A 20946-nucleotide genomic window follows, 5' to 3' on the forward strand; every position below is an offset into this window, starting at 1 on the left:
AACCTTCCTTTAACTGAAATGCTTCTAATTAACCTACTTCTCCTCAAGTACTAACAGTTAAGATTTTTTTTTCAAAGTCCTTAAACTAGCGGATTGCCAATGAACTCTTCAAATGCAACTTGTTTCTAAGGTGAATTCCGTCTTTATAGTGTTTGGGTTCACAAGAAGTTAATGAGTAGATAAAATAGCAATATAATAATATATTTAGAACTTTTAATCCTTTAAGGATTTGCTGCCAAAATTATTTATCTTATTAAAGATAAATTATTCTTTTAAATTATTTAGCAATTCAGAAAAAAGTCAAAGTTATACTTGCTAAAGGCATTATGTAGTAAAGAAGTTCCAACATTTACTAACAAAAAGGTATTTGAAATTTTACAAAGTCTTTTAATTGCATGAATTGCTAATGTAATACTAGTTTCTAATGATTATCCAAAATGCTGCTACGACGATTAATTCCACATGCATCAAGTTAATGGTATATTTGTCTTGTTTGATAACCAATTATGGAGCAAGGTTATTGACATTATTTAGCTTCCGTTATCTGGCAAATTTCCAGAGTCAGTCTGTGCCATTCCTGGTCCTGAATCTACTTTACTGTAGGAATGCTGATGATTGAGGGATCTAATTGAGATAAGAGAAATTCCTGAACTAGTTCCTCTTGTTGATCATTATTTCCTAATTTTGTCCTCTTATTTACTAAAAATAGTATACCACTGTTGGTTTGTAATTCCAATTTCTATGCTTTGTTTTCTTCTACCATCCACTAGAACATTACCATTTAGACAAGGATTTCTTCTGTGATCTTGGAACTTTATTTGCTTCCTGTTGCCCAAATTTTGCTGTATAAACAATATTTTATGAGGTGCTTAATTTTTACTTGACAAGTTTAACAAATCATCCAATGGTGTTACATTATTTATTTTATGGACTTTGAGTATATTTTTTGAAGGCTTTGAGCAATATTTGACAGGCGAGGCACTCAATTTGCTCATTGTTTTGACTGTAGAAAACATTTTTTCAAATTTGCCAGTTTTAGCACTCATTTCTTGAATAACAGTTTTATCAAGGAAACCCACAGATTTTTTTTGTTAGGCTGGAAAAAGTCTGTGAAAAGTTATAGAGTTTATTCCAAGATACGTTTTCAAATGTCTGCTTGCTAGTTTTCTTCCTTAGTTTATCATCTACAACTCTACGGCTTACTTCAAAAGATACTGCTTGTATAGCTTTCTTCTGTGTTGTAGGCAGAGTTCTTTTGGGTTTGGAAGGAGTAGTAGATTGACCTCTAGCTACAGATTTGCGCATTTCACAATTTCTTTCTAAAACAGGATTTGATCTTTTACATGGGTAACCATTCCCACTTTCCATAGAATGGGGAGGAAGCCTGTTTTTTGTCAAAAGTAACATTTGTACATATCCAGTCTCATGGAAAATTATGGGATTTGTATCATTTTCTTCCTGTGGATTAAAGAAGAGAGTATTCGTCATCAGTCTATTGAGGCAACAAGGCTATAATTTTTAAAACATGAAAATAAAGTCGTAAGGTATTCTAGAAATGACTACATAGAAGTTTTTCATATAAACGATAATGGTATTTAAACACATAAAAAAGATGTCTTTGTATGTGACACACTTCTTTCTCTTGACACTCCGTTCAGATGTTAGGAGTAAAATCTGAACTTTTGGCCTCCTAAAACCCTTTTTGAAATAGAGTGAGATATAAAGTCTTTATGTTTGGTGTTGTCACTGGGAAAGATGATAGCTGGTGGGATGGAACATTGTTCTGTCGTTTCTTAGGTTTCCATGTCCAGAAATAAGCAGCATACCAAAAAATGGATTGAGTCAAAAATCAAAAGAAATATAACTGATTATAAGCCAAAATTACAGTCTGAGTATCCTAATAAGTTCAGACAGTGGAAAATTTTCTTTAAAATAATTACATTCATTACTACACCCCAACATTTAGCACAATACTTAGCCCAATAAAAAGTGCTCAATATACATCTGTGGAATAAAATAGCCAAAGTAATAGATGGACTTAAACATAGATTACTTTTATCACAGTAGTAGCAAAATCTGTATGTATGAGCTACTCACTGAACTCTTTTCCACATTTCCATTGTAAGGAAAAAAGATTAACTCCACAGAAACTCATCAAATATGAGTAGAACTAGTATTTAGTTTGTAAACTTTAAGTCAATGATTGCTACTTTTCTTTTAGAAATATAATTAATGAAGTAAGAAATTAGGATCATCTCATTGTATATTAGTGTGAAAGGCATATTAATGCATATGATCACTGAAAAAATGACAAAAGATCTAGTTTTGCAATCCACTGGTGGTGCCCATGTTACCTATTTAGTGATAGTAATAGAGGTCTGTCAAATTTTTGGTCTGTCTAATCAATACCTTAGGGAATTTTCCACCTTCCGAGTCAAAGTACACTTAGGTAGAGGCAAAAACTCGCTTTATCAGCCTCGCTTGAGGTTAGGGCGTAGGTGTGTGACCTAGGCTCTGCCACTCAGACACACCTAAGACAGTCTTCAGCTCAGAAAAAGCAAGCATTTTGAAAAGTAGGCATTGTGAAAACTATTCTAGCGAGGATGGTGGAAGATATGTCTAGCGGAAGGGCAGCACTGGCAAAGATCTTAGAAACAGTGCCCCCTGCCCAGAGTCAGAGTTGTAAACTTTTATCTGTGACAACAGCATGGGCCCCAGTGGAGCAACCTGGGGCTGTAACAGGGTTAGTCCTGATTGGAGAGCTTTCAAGCCAGATTGTCTCTCCAGCATCCTAGAGACTCTGAGCTACCAGATGGCCTTTAATAAATGTATTTTCTGGTTGAAATAGTTAAAATAGATTGATAGAAAAGTGAAACATAATCCAGTCATTTAAAAAAATACCATCTTTATATTTCTTTTATAATCAAGAAAATTTGATAAATCGTTCTTTATAAAGAAAAACACAAAATTTTCAGCTGGTGCAGAGGAATCCCCAGATTTGGGGTGGAGGTTCTAAAAAGAACACTAAGAATTTGTGTTGTTGTCACTTCAGAATATGAAGCCAAGAGGGAAGGAGAATTTATCAAAGATTCTGGGCACTGGAGTATGACATTCCCACAAGGAGTAATAATACACATTTTTACCGAACAGTAGTAGATGTTTTTGTTACCGTGTAAGAAGTTGCTGTCTTTGCTGGACTAATGTTGATTATCTTGGCATTTGACTTTTTCAGTTCATCCTCAAAGCACAAGGGGAGCAAGCTTTTCTTTCTTACTGAGTACTCATTTAACTGATCATTTCTGATGGATTTATTGTCTTTTGTACTAAAATCATTCATCTCTGGAGGAGATTTTATTCTGAAAATGAACACAAGTTCAGCATAAATGTTTATAGGGCTGATTTCAGCTTGTCTGTTCTTGTCTGCCTTTCCCATTCCTCAACGTCATTACTGCTATAGAACAAACGTATGGACACCAAGGGGGGAAAGCGGGGGCATGGGGTGGGTGGGATGAATTGGGATTGACATATATACACTAATATGTATAAAATAGATAACTAATAAGAACTTGCTGTATAGCACAGGGAACTCCACTTCACTGTAGAGTAGAAACTAACACAACATTGTAAAACAGCTATACCCCAATTTAAAAATATCACTACTGCTAACATCTCCCTCAAACCCTCTGCCATACTTTCAACCTGACAAGACCATCCTTTCCTGCTTGGTTGGAAAATAAGCAAAAGCAGGGGTGGAAGCAAGACCGTAGTATGTGTGCCTCTTTGGTTTTTGAGTGGAGAGGAAGTATATTATGTAGGTTGAGGAGAACAACAAAGGAAGAGAGATATATTTGCCACATCCTTTGTTGAGATTCTGGGATGAAAGTGCTTTACAGGGCAGCTTCCTGCCAACACAGGGTGACCCTAGCTTTGTTATCAGGATGAAATGGTGTGGTTAGGCAGAGAGAGGATATAGCTTTCATTCCAGGTCTCCCTTGGTCCACATGTGACATGGACACTGAGATTAGGCTTGCAACAAGCTTGTCATTGCAGGGGTGCAGTGACCCATAGCAAAGGCTTGACTTGGGTGAGGTATAAATAGACAGTCTAAGAAGAGATGAAGACATGACAAGAACTAAATGAGTTCTACCACACTAGTGATAGTTGAGAGTGGACCCTATCCAGGTTCAGAGAGAATAGACTATGTGTTCATGAAGCACAAATGTCAGTAGCCACAGAACATCTAGGAATGAGGTCAGCAGTACAAGGGCACTGACCAAGATCCCTGGCCAAGTATCTTTTCCTCAATGTCACAAAGTCCACTGAGCCCCTCACTCATATACTAAGATACCATGGTAGAAAGAAACAGAAAGACTGTGTTAAACCTCAAGAGGCTGTGCATTTTTACTCCAAACAAAGTTTAAAACACAATGGATTAATATGAACTTTTTTCATTACACAGGGTTTGAGGATCTCATGAGAAGTATCAGAACTATATAAAAATAAAAAGCTACTTTTTTTTCACATCCATGTTGTAGTGTAATTAAATTTGTATCTGCTATAAAAATGCAATTGTATTCTCTCCATTCATTTTTTTTTGTTTGTTTGTTTTTGTTTTTGTTTTTTTTATGGTACGCGGGCCTCTCACTGTTGTGGCCTCTCCTGTTGCGGAGCACAGGCTCCGGACGCGCAGGCTCAGCGGCCATGGCTCACGGGCCCAGCCGCTCCGCGGCATGTGGGATCTTCCCGGACCGGGGCACGAACCCGCGTCCCCTGCATCGGCAGGCGGACTCCCAACCACTGCGCCACCAGGGAAGCCCATCTCCATTCATTTTTCATTGTCTTCCTCTCCATTTGACTGTGAACTTGCAGCAGATAGAGCATGTGCTCAAGGTCTGAATGTGACCTTGTGTCACATGTGTATGACCTTGTCTGAATGTGAATGTGACTAGCTGAGCAGGTTTAGAACGGTCATTGGATTGTAGTATGGGCCTCGATGGCCATGATAAGCCAGAATAAATTCATTCTGGTCTACAAGAAAATAAAAGGCAGAACTCTTCTTCTTAGAAACATCTTTGAACAAAATAAAATAAAAAATTTTAAATAAATTACCTTTTATTAACTTAATCTTCTAAGTGACCAACCAAATCAAATGATCCCCTAGGTTTTTTTTTTCAGTTTGAGCTGAAATTATAAAAGATTTTCACAAAAGACACATATATATTATGGCATTTAGAAAATACTTTGTATAAAATATTTTTCAATGTCAAATAACATGGAAAGTACTTGGTATTGTGCTTGATCTGTAGTAGCTATTCAGTAAAAACTTCTCTTTTTTTTTTTGCAGTACGTGGGCCTCTCACTGTTGTGGCCTCTCCCGTTGTGGAGCACAGGCTCAGCAGCCATGGCTCACAGGCCTAGTTGCTCCGCGGCATGTGGGATCCTCCCAGACCGGGACACGAACCCATGTCCCCTGCATCGGCAGGCGGACTCTCAGCCACTGCATCACCAGGGAAGCCCAGTAAAAACTTCTTAAGTGAACAAGATAGAACTGGAAAAGACTGAGATCAAGGATCTAATGTTTGGCTAACATAAAACTGGTCTTGGGGGATTTTTGTTGAAGAAAGGCATTCCCAAATTTGCAAATCTCTCTAAAATGTAAAGTCATTATTAGCCAGTAGGAAGCCTCAGATGGTTAAACACTTGGTATGGAGAGAGGTCAGTTAGCACATGCCAAACAGACTTTGCCACCTGTCATGAATAAAGTGTCCAGGGCGGAACTCTTCCAAATATGCCTGCTGGCCACTCCAGCATTTCTGTACTTTCTTAAACATGTTCCCAGACACACATGCTGTTGGCAATAAATTCAGTTTTTTTCTTACCCTCAAGTAGTTTGTATCCTAGTGCAATGTTTCCCAACCTTTTCCACATAATGACAGACATATTAGTTTTATAGTCTTTGTTCAGTACACTGAGATAAACACTTGAGAACACTTGTAGCCTGGCTACCATGGGGCCAACTCCACAGTTTTGAAAGCTGAAGGATCAACATTTCAGCACACCTACAACCCTCTCTGAGCACAAAATTACCACAGTTTATTGGTTAGGAAGCTCTGTTCTAGAGAGAGGAAATAGTCAAAAAACCAACCAACCAACCAACAAAACATATATATAAAATAATTTCAACTACTTGTAAGTATTACAGAAAAATATAAACATAATACTTCATCTAAGGTGGCTATGGGAGACCTCTCTCAGAAGGGGATATTTGAGTTGAAATCTGAGAAAGGGAAGGAGACAGCCAGGTGAAGAGCTGGGGGAATAGCAAGTGTAAAGGTCTGAGTATGAAACCAGCTTGGAATGCTCACTGGAAGGCCAGTGTTGCTGGAGTGCAGTGATGAGGAGAGTGGAGTAAGATGAGATGAGACAGGTGTCAGGGGCCAAAACATGTAAGGGCACATGTAGAACAGCCCACCACTGCTATCAAGGAACATTCAGAGAAGATGTGACATCTGAGTAGAACTTAAAGGATAATGCGGTAAACAGAGGGTTGCCTACTTAAGAGTCTTTTTCCCCCTTTTTTGCTAACAGAACTCCGATCCTATTCATTTTTCTCCAAGCAACCCTGTCCTCCAAGGGAGGCTGAGCGCCTTCCTAAATCAAGGGAATGAACCTGGAATAATCTAAGCCTGTGCTTTTCAAAATGTGAGCTACAACCCATCAATTTAGACAATAAATCAATTTAGCATCTCCTGACCAACATTTTAAAAAGTAGAATAGAATAGAGTGTATCACATAGATCCTTAGTAACAGTTGTTCAAAACACTAAAATACTGCAATCAATTTCAACTAACAGAAAAACAAATAATTAGGGGTCTATGAATCTGAATCTTCTCCTCCACAGATAGATAGATTGATAGACACATATAGATATTGATATAGATATCAATCATTGTGATATAAAAAGTATTTCATACTGTGGGTTGTGTTAAAAGCTGATAAAGATTTACTGGTTTTTACATATGAGTGTATGAAGCTATTCTAGCCAAAGAGACACCAGGGGAGGTCTGCTGGAGGGCTTTGGGGAGCATTTTCCTCATTCTTACAAAAGGTCAAAGAGGGACTTCCCTGGTGGTCCAGTGATAAAGAATCTGCCTCACAATGTAGGGGACGCAGGTTCCATCCCTCATCAGGGAACTAAGATCCCACATGCCACGGTGCAACTAAGCCCGTGTGCCACAGCTACTGAGCTTGCACACCTCGACTAGAGCCCGTGTGCTGCAAACTACAGAGCCCTTGAGCCCTGGAGCCTGTGCACCACAACTAGAGAGAGAAAACCCGCACGCCACAACTAGAGAGAAGTCCACGCACCACAAGGAAGAGCCTGCATGCCGCAACGAAAGATCCCACATGCCTCAATGAAGATCCTGCATTCCAACTAAGACCCCACGCAGCCAAAAATAATAAAATAAATCTTTAAAAGAAAAAAAGGGTCAAAGAGCTTTTCTCCTTTTCAGTGGGTGCTGGACTTCTCTCTAGTTGTGGCGGTGCGGGTTTTCTCTCTCTAGTTGTGGTGCACAGGCTCCAGGGCCTCAAGGGCTCTGTAGTTTGCAGCACACGGGCTCTAGTCGAGGTGTGCAAGCTCAGTAGCTGTGGCACACGGGCTTAGTTGCACCGTGGCATGTGGGATCTTAGTTCCTGATGAGGGATGGAACCTGCGTAGGAAAATGCTCCCCATAAAAACCAGTAAATCTTTATCAGCTTTTAACACAACCCACAGTATGAAATACTTTTTATTCACAATGATTGATATCTATATCAATATCTATATGTGTCTATCAATCTATCTATCTGTGGAGGAGAAGATTAGATTCATAGACCCCTAATTATTTGTTGACAGAAGAGACGACTGGAAAGATATTATATGCCATACTAAGGAATCTAAGCTTTACCATTTTTGTTATAGAGTCTTCAGATGTTATTAAGTAGTGAAATAATGGGGTAATATGATTAGATACTGATATTCCTTGGCTAAAGATTTTCTTAATGCCTATATCTTAAAGTTAGATGCAGTTAATTTTCAGTTACTTCAATATAAACACACAATGTGTATACCTGTAAATAGAGTCTTTTTCATGCTTATAAGCATTAGACTGAATGCTGGGTACAGGAGGAAAGATTGTAGAGCCCAATGTTCTTCTACATTGTTGTTGTCTATGCTGTGAATACAGTTCATGGAAGGGCTTAGCATGTTCTTCCTAAACATAAAGAAAAGGGGAAACTATCTTAGAAATTATTTTTTCCATGTCTATATTGTAAATAATTTATACTTGATTATTCATATTTGGAATAGCTAATTATGATAACTAACAGCTGACTAGATCTTTAAATAATTTCAAATATAATGATTATTTAATCCTCAAAAAAAAAAGCCCTATGAAATAGATGTTATTACCACTTCTTAGATGAGGGAACAAATCTACAGAAATTTTAAAATTTGCCTATGCTCGCACTTTTTACTAACTTTTATTTTCTTTGTCTCTAAAACTTAGCCATTATTTTCATATAAAATATATTTCTCCAAATGCAGAGAAAGTCTAAAGTTTAAGTACTGAGAAAAAAAACCCCTCTTGGTTTAAACAGAAACTTTACTGTCTCATACACAGAGCAGGTACAGCAGAATAGTTCTGAGTAAAGGGGGAGAAACTGGAAAAAAGTGATCCAGCTTTACCTAGTGTCTCAGATTGTCTCTGTATATTTCTATTTAAATATAATTATTTAGATACCCAAAATAAACATACATATGTAAGTATAAACTGTGTAACTTGTGACTGTCCATCAACCAACCAAACAAATATTTGTTTAGTACCTACAATTTTTTTTACACTAGGCACAGAATATATTTCATTCTGGATAATATGAGATAAAAATTTTTAATGTGACAAAAATCCAGGCCATAAAGAATTCACATTCTAAATATATATGATTAGCATACATGAGTCATTGGCAAATAATGTAATAAGATAATATCACTAAGAACCAAACCAATCAATACAATCTTTAAATGGGGAGGATTTTAGAAGAGAGGGCTGGAATAGACAGGAAACATTTCATCAGTGAGGAAGAACTTAATGCTGGGATTTGGAGATAAGAACATATCAGGAGAGGCCAACAACATACGTCCAGGGTATTCATAAGACAATCAACAGCATATTCAAAGCCAGGTGGGGCAGGGGAGCATTTATCATTTGTAGTGTATAAAGGGTAAGTTTCAATAGTCAAGAAGGATGGTTGTGAGAGGGATAGACTATCGATGTCTTCAGAGTCAAACAGATAAACTTTAACCTAAAGAAAATGGCCAAAATTGACTTGAGAAGTAGAAAATTTGAGCATACCAATAATTCTTAAAAGAAATGTAAAGAAGTTTCAAATAACTCCCTTTAAAAAAGTAACCCAGCCCAAATAGATTTATACATAGGTTCTTTCAAATTTTTATGCAACAAACAATTCTTATGCAATATAATGTCAGTTAAATTAAAAAATAAATAACAACAAAGACTTTTCAGTTCTTTTCATAGCTGACATAGTCTTGACACCAAAGTCTGAAAAGATAATGCACCAGAAGAAGCCTACAAGCTAATTTCACATATGACTTCAGGTGATTTCACAAATTCAAAATAAAATACTACTCAACGCTGTACTAATGGAACAATTTGTAATGGCCAAACAAAATTATCAAGAAATTAAAAGCTCCTGGGCTTCCCTGGTGGCACAGTGGTTGAGAGTCTGCCTGCTGATGCAGGGGACACGGGTTCGTGTCCTGGTCCGGGAAGATCCCACATGCCGCAGAGTGGCTAGGCCCGTGAGCCACGGCCGCTGAGCCTGCGAGTCCGGAGCCTGTGCTCCGCAGCGGGAGAGGCCACAACAGTGAGAGGCCCGCATACCGCAAAAAAAAAATAAAAGACATTAAAAGCTCCTAATAGTTCTAAGTTATTATAATTTATGTCCCAATAGATCAAAGGAGAAAAATAATGTAATTATTTTAATAGCTGTAATATTTAAAATACATTTGATAAATTCAGTAACCATCATTGATAAGAACTGTAATAAAACTAAAGAGAATACTTTCTTAATATGATAAAGAATATCTTAGCAAAATTTAAAAAATTATACCCATATAAAACCAATAACTAATATGGTTAATGACAATACACTAGTCTGTGGCATGACAATAGTGACACCTATCATCACTATTATTTATAGATGTTTAGGAAATATTGAGCAATGCAGTAGGAAAAAATAAGGAAGTAGTAAAAACTCTGGAAAATTCTTATTCAATATGGCTGAGTAAGCCTCTATCAGAGCCACTCTCTCTCAGATAAAAACTATAAACTCTAGACAAAATACCCTAGAAAACACACACACATACACACACACACAAGTTGCCTGAAGGTCCTGGAGAATGAACAAAAGCAGGTGACAAAGAAAAAGCATTGAAACTTGGAATTACTGACTTCCGTAGAGTGAAGTTTCTATTTTTATGGCTTTTAGTTTGAAGGCAGGCCAAAGTATAGGACATCTAAATCTCTGATAGAAAATTTAAGTTCTTCCTGGCCAGAAGAACCAGAGGAAAAAGTTCAGGCTGACCAAAACTTCTGGGAATGAGAAAGGAATGGTAGAAAGAAGAGTGCCAAAGATGATAGCCCCATCTTTTATGTATAAACCCTGTCCAAGTCTCTTGCTGACCCATGAACGATGCATGTTTAGGGAAAACTGCAAGCAGTGCGGCTAAGGATATAACAACTGAACTGAAATTTGAGCTGCTGCTATAGAGACAGAGTATATTTTGAGCCCAACCAAGTTAGCTGACTGCTAAAACAGTAACATTATTACTCTTTGTTGGAATACAACAGACTCTGGAGTCTCCACATTATAACAGTTGTGGTGTCCAGGATAAATCCAACTTAACATACAAAGACCAGGAAAATGAAACCTAGTCTCAACAGAGAAGGCTATCAATCAAAACCAACCTTGAAATGACCCAGATGTTGGAATTATCAGATTTTATGGCTGCTATTATAATTATGCTCAATGAAAAAAGTAAAATGTGTTCGCAGTGAATGAAAAAAAAGGAAATCTTAGAGAAATAGAAGCTATTTTAAAAAATGGAAATTCTAGAACCGAAAATATATAATACCTGAAGTAAAAAAACTCACTGGTTGACTTTAAAACAGAATGGAGACATCAGAGCAAAGAGTCAGGGAACTTTAATACAGACCAATAGAAGTTACCCAATATGAAAAAAGAGAGGAGAATTTTTTTTTAAAGAGGGATTCAGAGACATATGTGTCCCTGTGAGAAAACAATAATGAAAAGTCTGGGCCTGCTCACCTACCCTGTGATCTCAGGCCACAAGTCTCTGGACAGGAGGCTGGCTGCTGTAGGAACTCAATAAATACTTGCTGAACTCAAAAAAGAAAAGTCTGATATATGTGTAACAAGAATCCCAGAAGGACAGGAAAGGTAGAATGGGGTAGAAAAATATTTAAATAAATAGTGGTGAGATGAAATATGCCCTTAATTTGATGAAAGACATAAATTTATAAATTCCAGAAGCTTAATGAACCCTAAGCAGGATAATTAAGAAGAACATCATGCTTAAGCACATAATCAAACTGCTGAAAACCAAGTATGAGGAAAACATCTTTAAGCAGCCAGAGAAAAACAAGTTATACACACAGGGGAACAATTCAAAATACCCCTGACTTCTCATCAGAAACTATGGCGGTCAGAACTGTGAAGGCCAGTAGATATTGGAACATCATCAATATGCTAAAAGAAAAAACAATTATCAGCCAAAATTTTGTGTCAAGCAAAAATTTCCTTCAGAATATCCTTAAGACACTTTCAGGTAAAAGAAAACAGAGAATTTGTTGCCAGCAGACCTTCACTACAAAATATACTTAAGGGAGTTCTTCAGGATAAAGGGAAATGATACCAGATGGAAATATATCTTCAGGAAGTACTAAAGAGCATCAGATCTGGCTGTAGTTGGTTGTTTTTTTACTCTGTTCATTTCTTTGAAACATATAGGAGTGTTGAAAGCAAAAATTATAATACTGTCTTATGGGGTTTATAGTAATACATGAAAACTATATTATGAAAGACAGGGTTAGTAAATGCATTTATACAATTTAAAGGCTTCTAAATCTTTATGTGAAATAGTACAATTTTACTCTAAGTAGGCTTTGAAAAGTTGATGATGTATATTTTAATCCCTAAAGATACCACTAAAAAATCCAAACACAAAGAGGTACAGCTAAAAGTCAATAAATTAAGATGAAATATTAAAAAATATTCAAATTATCCAAAAGAAGGCAGGAAAAGAAGAATGCATATATATGCATATATGTGCATTTGAACAGTGCTTGGCACACTCACGTACTACATAGATGTTTGCTATTATTATCATTCACCACAAGAAAAAAGAAAGGCAACTAGGAACTCCAGAAAAAGTACACAAGACAGTCAAGATCTAAATATAAAGGAAATTAATATATGGCATTATTTTTTAGTAACTGATGGAGAATAAGAAAAGAGAGCCTATTGTTTTTACACTGCACCCCTTGAGAAGAAACATAGTCCTAGCACACTACTTTGTTCTACAATAAACAATTATTTACAAAAATGTAATAATATAAATGCTGTTTAAAGCGTTTTTAGCTTTAGAATTAATCTACAGATAAAACATAAAGGCTTAATCAGAGTTTCAAAGTGAGTATAATCATTGACCTCAAAAGTGTAAAAATAAAGATATATTTGACCTAGGGAAGAAGATGTGGAGGAAAGGCTAAGACTGCTAAGATCTTTCATCTTATGTAAAGAGGAATCAGGAGTTAGTGATTAAAGTTGATAGGAAAGAAAAAAGTATTTAGATATATTATTTCAAAGTTAAAACAGAAGAAGCAGAAAAGTAACTATCAAAGATACAGAAGAGGGGGCTTCCGCTTCCCTGGTGGCACAGCGATTGAGAGTCCGCCTGCTGATGCAGGGGACACAGGTTTGTGCCCCGGTCTGGGAGGATCCCACATGCCGCGGAGCGGCTGGGCCCTTGAGCCATGGCCGCTGAGCCTGTGGGTTCGGAGCCTGTGCGTCCGGAGCCTGTGCTCCGCAACCGGAGAGGCCACAACAGTGAGAAGCCCGCGTACAGCCAAAATAAAAAAAAAAGATACAGCAGAGGAAAGAGGGAGAGAGGTGAGATGTAGTGTAAATAAACTAATTCAAATCTTTGTTTTTGATTATGCAGTAGATAATGCTTAAAGTTGATAAGTAAAAAATTAGCAGTAGAAGCTCATTCTTTAGAATTATAGAGTTAATCATAAGAGGAATTGAAACCCCAAAAGGTTAAACATGGTTGCTTCTGAAAAGAGGAAATTAGAACAGGAAGCACGGGTGCAAGGGCTTTGTGCTCTTATTAGCCTTTCTGTATTATTTAATTTACAAAGGCATATGTATATTTTAATTTGTCTTTTAAAAATTAAAATGTTTTATATAAGATACTAGTAAATTTATTATGATGAGTAATCTTATGATGAAGCTACAATGTATTTATATTTTTTGGGAGATTTTTATTAAACACAAACCTATATAAAACATGTAGATGAGGATAAAACTAATAAGCCAGACAGTGTATTTTGTCAATATTTTTAAAAAGTATAAAAGGTATAAATTTGCAATAAAATGATAACATGTTATTAATTATGGTGCAAAGTATGTATTTCTTCATGTTTCATTCTCCAGATTAGCAATAAACAGGGTTAATAATAAGTAAATTAAGTGAGAGAGTGTCATGGACTTACAAGTACTACCAAACGTAAAATAGATAGCTAGTGGGAAGCAGCCGCATAGCACAGGGAGATCAGCTTGGTGCTTTGTGATCACCTAGAGGGGCGGGATAGGGAGGGTGGGAGGGAGCCGCAAGAGGGAGGAGATATGAGGATATATGTATATGTATAGCTGATTCACTTTGTTCTAAACCAGAAACTAACACACCACTGTAAAACAATTATACTCCAATAAAGATGTTAAAAAAGAAAGAAAGAAAGAAAGAAAGAGCCTGCTGAGAAGAGGGGAACGAGGTCCAGCACTTCAGCTGCCATCTTGCCACAGAGTGGGAAACCAAGGCAGGAAACCATTGTTGAGAGATGGGGACTGAGCCATGATGGCATCATATCAGCCCCTGGATCCAGGTGTGCCTGAAGCTAGACAGCCCTGGACATTTCATGTACATGAGCCAATAGATTGCCTTTTGTGTTTAAAAAATAAATAAATAAATATAATAATAAGAAGTAAATTAACACCTAAGAGACTCTCTTAAATGACTTCCCTTTGCTGATTCTCTGTATTAATTTCTCTCTCTAGTCTCCTAGATAAAACCTCCTGAATAATATCCAGGCATGCTCAATGGTCAAGACTGGTTGGTCACTTTTCAGGATGCCCATGTACCTCTGCTCAGGTTGTGAGCAAGAGTCAATAGTTCTGGTGCTACAGACATAGAGAACAGACTTGGGGTTGCCAAGAGGGAGAGGTGTGGGGGAGGGATGGATTAGGAGTTTAGGATTAGCAGATGCAAACTATTATATGTAGAATGGATAAACAACAAGGTCCTACTGCATAGTACTGAGAACTATATTCAATATCCTGTGATAAACCATAATGCAAAAGAATATGAAAGAATGTATATATATGTATAACTGAATCATTTTGCTATACAGCAGAAATTAACACAACATTGTAAATCAACTATACTTCGATAAAATAAATTTAAAAAAAATGTTCCCAATAGTATTGGTGCTAAACCTGTTATAATCATTGTTATTGTAATTATGTGAGTTAAATAACTGTAACAAAAATGGTCTTGGGGCTTCCCTGGTGGTGCAGTGGTTGAGAGTGCGCCTGCCGATGCAGGGTACATGGGTTCATGCCCCGGTCCGGGAAGATCCCACGTGCCGCAGAGCAGCTGGGCCCGTGAGCCGTGGCCACTGAGCCTGCACGTCCGGAGCCTGTGCTCCGCAACGGGAGAGGCCACAACAGTGAGAGGCCCGTGTACCGCAAAAAAAAAAAAAAAATGGTCTTGGCTACATATCAAAAGCTTAACAAATGGATGTATATTTTTATATTCTAAATTAAAATAAAATATTTAAATTATGCACATATAATTTTCTATGAGGCCCTGTCTTAACTGACTTTGATAACTTTATGATAACATTCAATAAATAATTTCCACTGTATTGCCTGTCCAACAGATAACATATTATTTTCTCTATTATTGCCATATATAAAGTTTTGCATAATATCAGAGATGAAATCACTTTAAAATTTTATGCTTCTGAATCCTAAAATTCATTTGAATTTGGGATTTGTAGAAAAATATATAAAACTATAAGGGATAACCTGGATTTCCATTAAATAATTGTAAGCATGCAAATTAAACCTACCTCAGTTGTATCCTTAAGATAATGAAAAGATCCAATAGATCTTGATTTTAGATATTCTTCTACTGGCTCTAAAGAAAGAAATCCAAACATAAATGATATTTCTATACTGTTAGACTACTTCTAATTTAACTCAACAAACCATTTTCTCTACTTGTAAACTTTTTCGAAATGTAGTTTGTTAGAGCTAAATATATTCTAGAATAATTTGCTTTTAAAAGGAATTTCTATTAACAGAATATAACATTCAATTACTATTGTACAATAAAGCTGTATTTTCTTAGAAAAAAAGATTTCTAAATAAAACAGAACCATACTTGATAGTCAAATAAATCTTCTCATTAATTCCTTTGAAAAGAGAAAGATTCCCCTCAACTTGGATCCCCCATCTCCAATTATGAGTTTTACTAATTTGGATTATCATTTAATGGATTTTTTTTTTAAGTAGGTATAATGTATGGTCAAGCATGCAGACTTTGGATGTAGGTAGCCTGGGACCAAAAACTACTTTTCTGTTTGTGAGTTATGTAGCTTTAGGAAAATCATTTAACCCCTCTGAGCTTTAGTTTCCCCATCTGTTAAGTGGAAATAATAGTACTTATGTAACAGGGATGCTGTGAGGATTAAATGAGATAATAGATGTAACAAACTTACATCTGGTATTCCTTCAATCAACAGTTATTTGTTTATCACCTGCAATGTGCCAGGCCAGTGCCTGGTGTTGGACTCTGGAATTGTGATTTCTGCCCAATGATGCACACATTTTATTGGATAGTACAGAAAAGAATTAAGTAAAGAAACAAAGGAGTGAACAATTATAAATTGAGATGCATGCCGTGACAGACATAGACAGATTTTGGTGAGGGACAGCATGAGAGGGAGGAATAATTTAGATAGGGTAGTTGCTAGAGATTGAATGTTTGTGTCTCTCCCACAATTCATATGTTGAAGCTCTAATTTTCAATGTGGTGGTTTTGGGAGTTGGGCTTTGGGGAGGTAATTAGGTTTAGATGAGGTGATAAGGGTAGAATGTCCATGATGAGAATAATGTTCTCTCCGCCATGTGAGAATAAAATAAGAAGGTGGCTGTCTGCAAACCAAGAAGAAGACTCTCAACAGAACCTGATCCTACTGATCTCAGACTTCCAGCCTCCAGAACTGTGAGAAATAAGTATTTGTTGTTTAAGCCACCCAGTTTATAGTATTTCGTTATAGCAGCCTGAATAAGAGAGAAATTGGGACTGAGAGGTGGGGTGCTGCTGTAACAAATACCTAAAAATATAAAAGAAACTTTGGAACTGGGTAGTGAGTAGAGGCCGAAAGAGTTGTGAGGTGCATGCTAGAAAAAGCTAATATGGCCATGAAGAGATTTTAAAGGCAATTCTGGTGAGAACTCAGAAAGAAAGAGGAGAGCCATTGAGGAAGCTTTCATTTTCACTGAGAATACATGAATAGCCATATGCAGAAATGTTGGTAGAAATACGGATGGTAAAGGCCATTCTGATGAGGTCTCAGACAGAAATGGGGAACATGCTATTTGACAATGGAGCAAAGAAGGTGATCCTTGTTATAAAGTGGCAAAGAACTTGGCTGACTTGTGTTTGGGTTCTGGTTTTGTTGTGGAAGGTAGAACTTGTGAGTGATGAAATTGGATAGTTAGCTGAGATTTCTAAGCAAAGTGTTAAAGAAGAGGCTTGATTTCTCCTGACTGCTTGCAGTAAAATGCAAGACGAGATAAATGAATTGAAGACAAAATTGTTAAGCAAAATGGAACCAGAACTTAAGAATTTAGAAAATTCTCATATTACAAAAACTGAGAAAGCACGTTCAAAAGAGAACACTAAGGCTGTGGTGCACTGACCATTTGATAAGGAGATTGGTATGGGTGTGAAACATGGACCTAATCAGCCATCCCAGCAGAGACACTGCCAGTTTGAAGTGAAGGGGATAGAGACAGGATAAAATGAAGGAAGGCTGTCGGACTTCTTGGGTTTTACAGGATAGGACCACAGAGCTATGCATTGCAAACACGCTATTCCTCAAGACAAGGGAAGAATGACCATGAAGGTGACTCAAAGATCATCAGGCCTGCCTCAGTTTCAAAATCAGAGGCCACCGCCTCAGTTTCTGCCTATGGAGCCCTTGGGGGTGGGCCAACACTCTCACTAGATAGTCCTGGGGATGAAATCCTGGCCTAGCAGAGTCCCAGTGGGGAAGTGGGGGAGATGTGACCCCCCCACTCAGCAGAGTTGTGAGAGCAGGACCTCTGCCCCAGTGGGTCAGGAAGGCAGAGCATCAAGCCAAAGAGGATTATCCTTGAGCCTTAAGATCTCATGAAGTTTGTCTTAGTAGGTTTTAAACTTCCTTGGGACCCATTACTCCATTCTTCTTCCCTATTTCTCCCTTTTGGAATGAGAATGTCTATCTTATTCCTGTCCCAACTGTATTTTGGAAGCACATAATTTGTTTGATTCCACAGGTTCAAGATGGAGAGAAATTTTGCCTCAGGATCAATCATACCTTGAGTCTCACCATAGCTGATTTAGATGATATTTAGGTAAGACTTTGGACTTTAGTGATAACATAAAACTCAGTACAGCAAGAAAATAATTAACATGTTCTAGGATTCCTTTATTGTCCAGAAGGAGAGTAACAATATATTTTGAAAGGATGAATATTGTAATTTCTAGGGTAATCATTTAAAGAATAGAAACAGAATGCATGACTACCAAATTAGTAAAGGGGAAAAGTTTAAATTTTAAAAAATCAATCCTAAATAAGACATAAGAGGACAGAAGAAACACAGAATCAACAGGAGAGAAAGAACAAAATAAGATGGTAGATTTAAATCCAAAGATATAAGTAGTTACACTAAGTATAAATGGACTAAATGATCCATTTCAAAGACAAAGATTACAGAATAGATTTAAAAATCTAACAATTTGTTGTTTACAAGAGATAAGAAGACTCTTATGTAAGAGATCATAATGTTACAGAAATGTGGCAAAAAGATGATGGAAAAAGATATACCATGTAAATGTTAGCCAAAAGAAAGCTGGGGTAACTACAGTAATATTGGATAATAAAACAATCACTTTGTAATTAAAAAGGGTTCAATTCACTAGAAATATATAATAATTCTAAAATTTTATGCAATTAATAACACAGCCTAAACTATATTAAAGATCTGTAAAGCAAAATTTGATAATTCTACAAGGAAAAAATAAATGAGTCTGAAATTTCTCAGCAATTGACAGAATAAGCAAGCAGAAAAATAAAAAAGGATATAGAAGAGTTGAAAAACAATGAAGAAATTTGACCTAAAAGACATATGTAGAACACTGCACCCAACAGCTGCAGAATATACTTTATTTTCAAGCACATACCGAACATTTACAACAATCGACCATATACTGGGTGAAAATACAAGCGTTAACTAATTACATAGGACTGAAATCCTATGGATTACATCCTCAAACTACAATGTAATTGTGCTAAAAATTTATAACCAAAAGATAATTAGAAAAGCCTAATATATTTTGAATTAAGACATAAACTTCCAAATAACCAATGTGTCAGAAGAAGAAATCATAATGGAAAACAGAAAATAACCATGATACTCTTGAAGAACAAGGTGGGAAGACTTGCTCTACCAGATATCAAGGGTTATTTTAAGCTACAGAAATTAATGTTGTTTGGTATTGATATTGAAATGGATAAATAATATAGTGAAACATAATAAGAACTCCAGAACAAAGAGCCCAGAGTATTAGGGAAAGAATAGCCTTTTTTCTTTTTTTTTCTTTTTGCAGTACACGGGCCTCTCACTGTTGTGGCCTCTCCCGTTGCAGAACACAGGCTCCAGATGCGCAGGCTCAGCGGCCATGGCTCACGGGCCCAGCTGCTCCACGGCATGTGGGATCTTCCCGGACCGTGGCACAAACCCGTGTCCCCTGCATCAGCAGGCAGACTCCCAACCACTGCACCACCAGGGAAGCCCAAGAATAGCCTTTTTAATACCACACTGGGATAGCTGGGTATTCACATGAAGAAAAACTAAACTTGACTCTTACTTCACTCAAAATGTAATTCCAGGTAGACTTTAGACCTAAAGGTAAAAAGAAGAACTAAAATCTTTTGCAAGATAAACAGAAAAAGATATTCATGACCACAGAGTAGGAAAAGATTTCTTAGATATGGTACAAAAAGTCCTTATCAAATGAGAAAAGATTTGGTATATTTGACCTTATTAAAGTGGAAGAATTTTTGTTCATCAAAAAGACACCATAAAGAGAGTGAAAAGAAAACCCATAGAAAAGGGGAAGGTATTCGCAAAACCAACAAAGAACTAGTAAAAAGAATATATTTAAAAATAAACAAGAAAAGGATAAAAAACTAATTTTAAAATAAGGTAAAACTTGGATGATTTCCAAAAGTATAAATCCAATTTGTCAATAGTCTATGAAAAAGTTCTCAAACCTATTAGTAATCACAGAAATGCAAATTAAACCATAATGATATACTATTATATACCCAGTAGATTGCTAAAATGGAAAACTGACAATTCCAAGTGTTAGGAAGCAGAACAAAAAGAACCCTCACAAATCTGATGGGAGCATAAATTGGTAAAAACACTTTGGAAAGTTGACATTATCTATTATAGTTGAAGATAAGCATCCCTGGTAATGTAAATCCTGGATATACACTCTCAAGAAACTTTTACACAGATGCAGCAGGATGCCTAAACAAAAATATTCATTTCAGCATTGCAATGACTGACAAACTAAAAACCCCAAATTTCAGGAGTAGTACGGACAAAGTGTGATATATTCATGCAATGGAATACTTAACAGCAATGAAAATGAAGCAACTACTCCTCCACAGAACAATATGAGTGAATCTTACAAACAACGCTAAGAAAAAAGAATACAAATGAATGCATATGGCATGATTACATTCATATACAGTAAAAAGCAAGCAAACTAAACAATATTCTTTAGAGATGCAAATAATAGATGGTAAAATTTTAAAGAAAAGTAAGGAATTGATTACCACAGAAATCAGGACAGTAGTAACTTCCAGGGACAAGGAAGGGAGAGGTGATTTGGGAAAGGTCAAGTGGTGATGTTGGCAATGCTCTATTTCTTGATGTGCAATATGGTTATATAGGTGTTTTTTTAATAATTGGTTATTATACTGTACATTTTATGCTACATTCACTTTTCATAATGTATGTTATTTCATAATTTTTAATGGTTTAATAAAAAAGGAAAGTGATTATAAAGAGGGCAGGAATGAAAGAAGAAATACCTGTCGGCAAGCTACTATAGTTGACACACAAAGATGATGATGATTTGGATTAGGGTGGTGACAGCAGACATGGTGAAAATAGATTAATTCAAGATGAGTTAGAATGAAAAGAGCTTGTTGACATATTGAACTTTGGGGAGGAAGG

General features: G+C 36.6%; 1 protein-coding gene across 1 annotated transcript in view; it reads right to left on the reverse strand.

Annotated features, from left to right (window-relative positions):
* Positions 1–467: 467 nt before the first annotated feature.
* The window catches only part of C1H1orf141 (chromosome 1 C1orf141 homolog), a 46658-nt gene continuing 26179 nt past the window's right edge, over positions 468–20946 (reverse strand). Inside the window, exons 5-8 of the mRNA XM_065892032.1 lie at positions 15495–15562; positions 8113–8255; positions 3170–3323; positions 468–1458 (exon numbers count right to left, since the gene is read on the reverse strand). Coding sequence (XP_065748104.1) covers positions 1066–1458; positions 3170–3323; positions 8113–8255; positions 15495–15562 — 758 coding nt within the window. The 3' untranslated portion in view covers positions 468–1065. The remainder of the gene's footprint in view (positions 1459–3169; positions 3324–8112; positions 8256–15494; positions 15563–20946) is intronic.

The sequence above is a fragment of the Phocoena phocoena genome, chromosome 1 (assembly GCF_963924675.1).
Source record: "Phocoena phocoena chromosome 1, mPhoPho1.1, whole genome shotgun sequence".
In the NCBI taxonomy this organism is placed as follows: domain Eukaryota; kingdom Metazoa; phylum Chordata; class Mammalia; order Artiodactyla; family Phocoenidae; genus Phocoena; species Phocoena phocoena.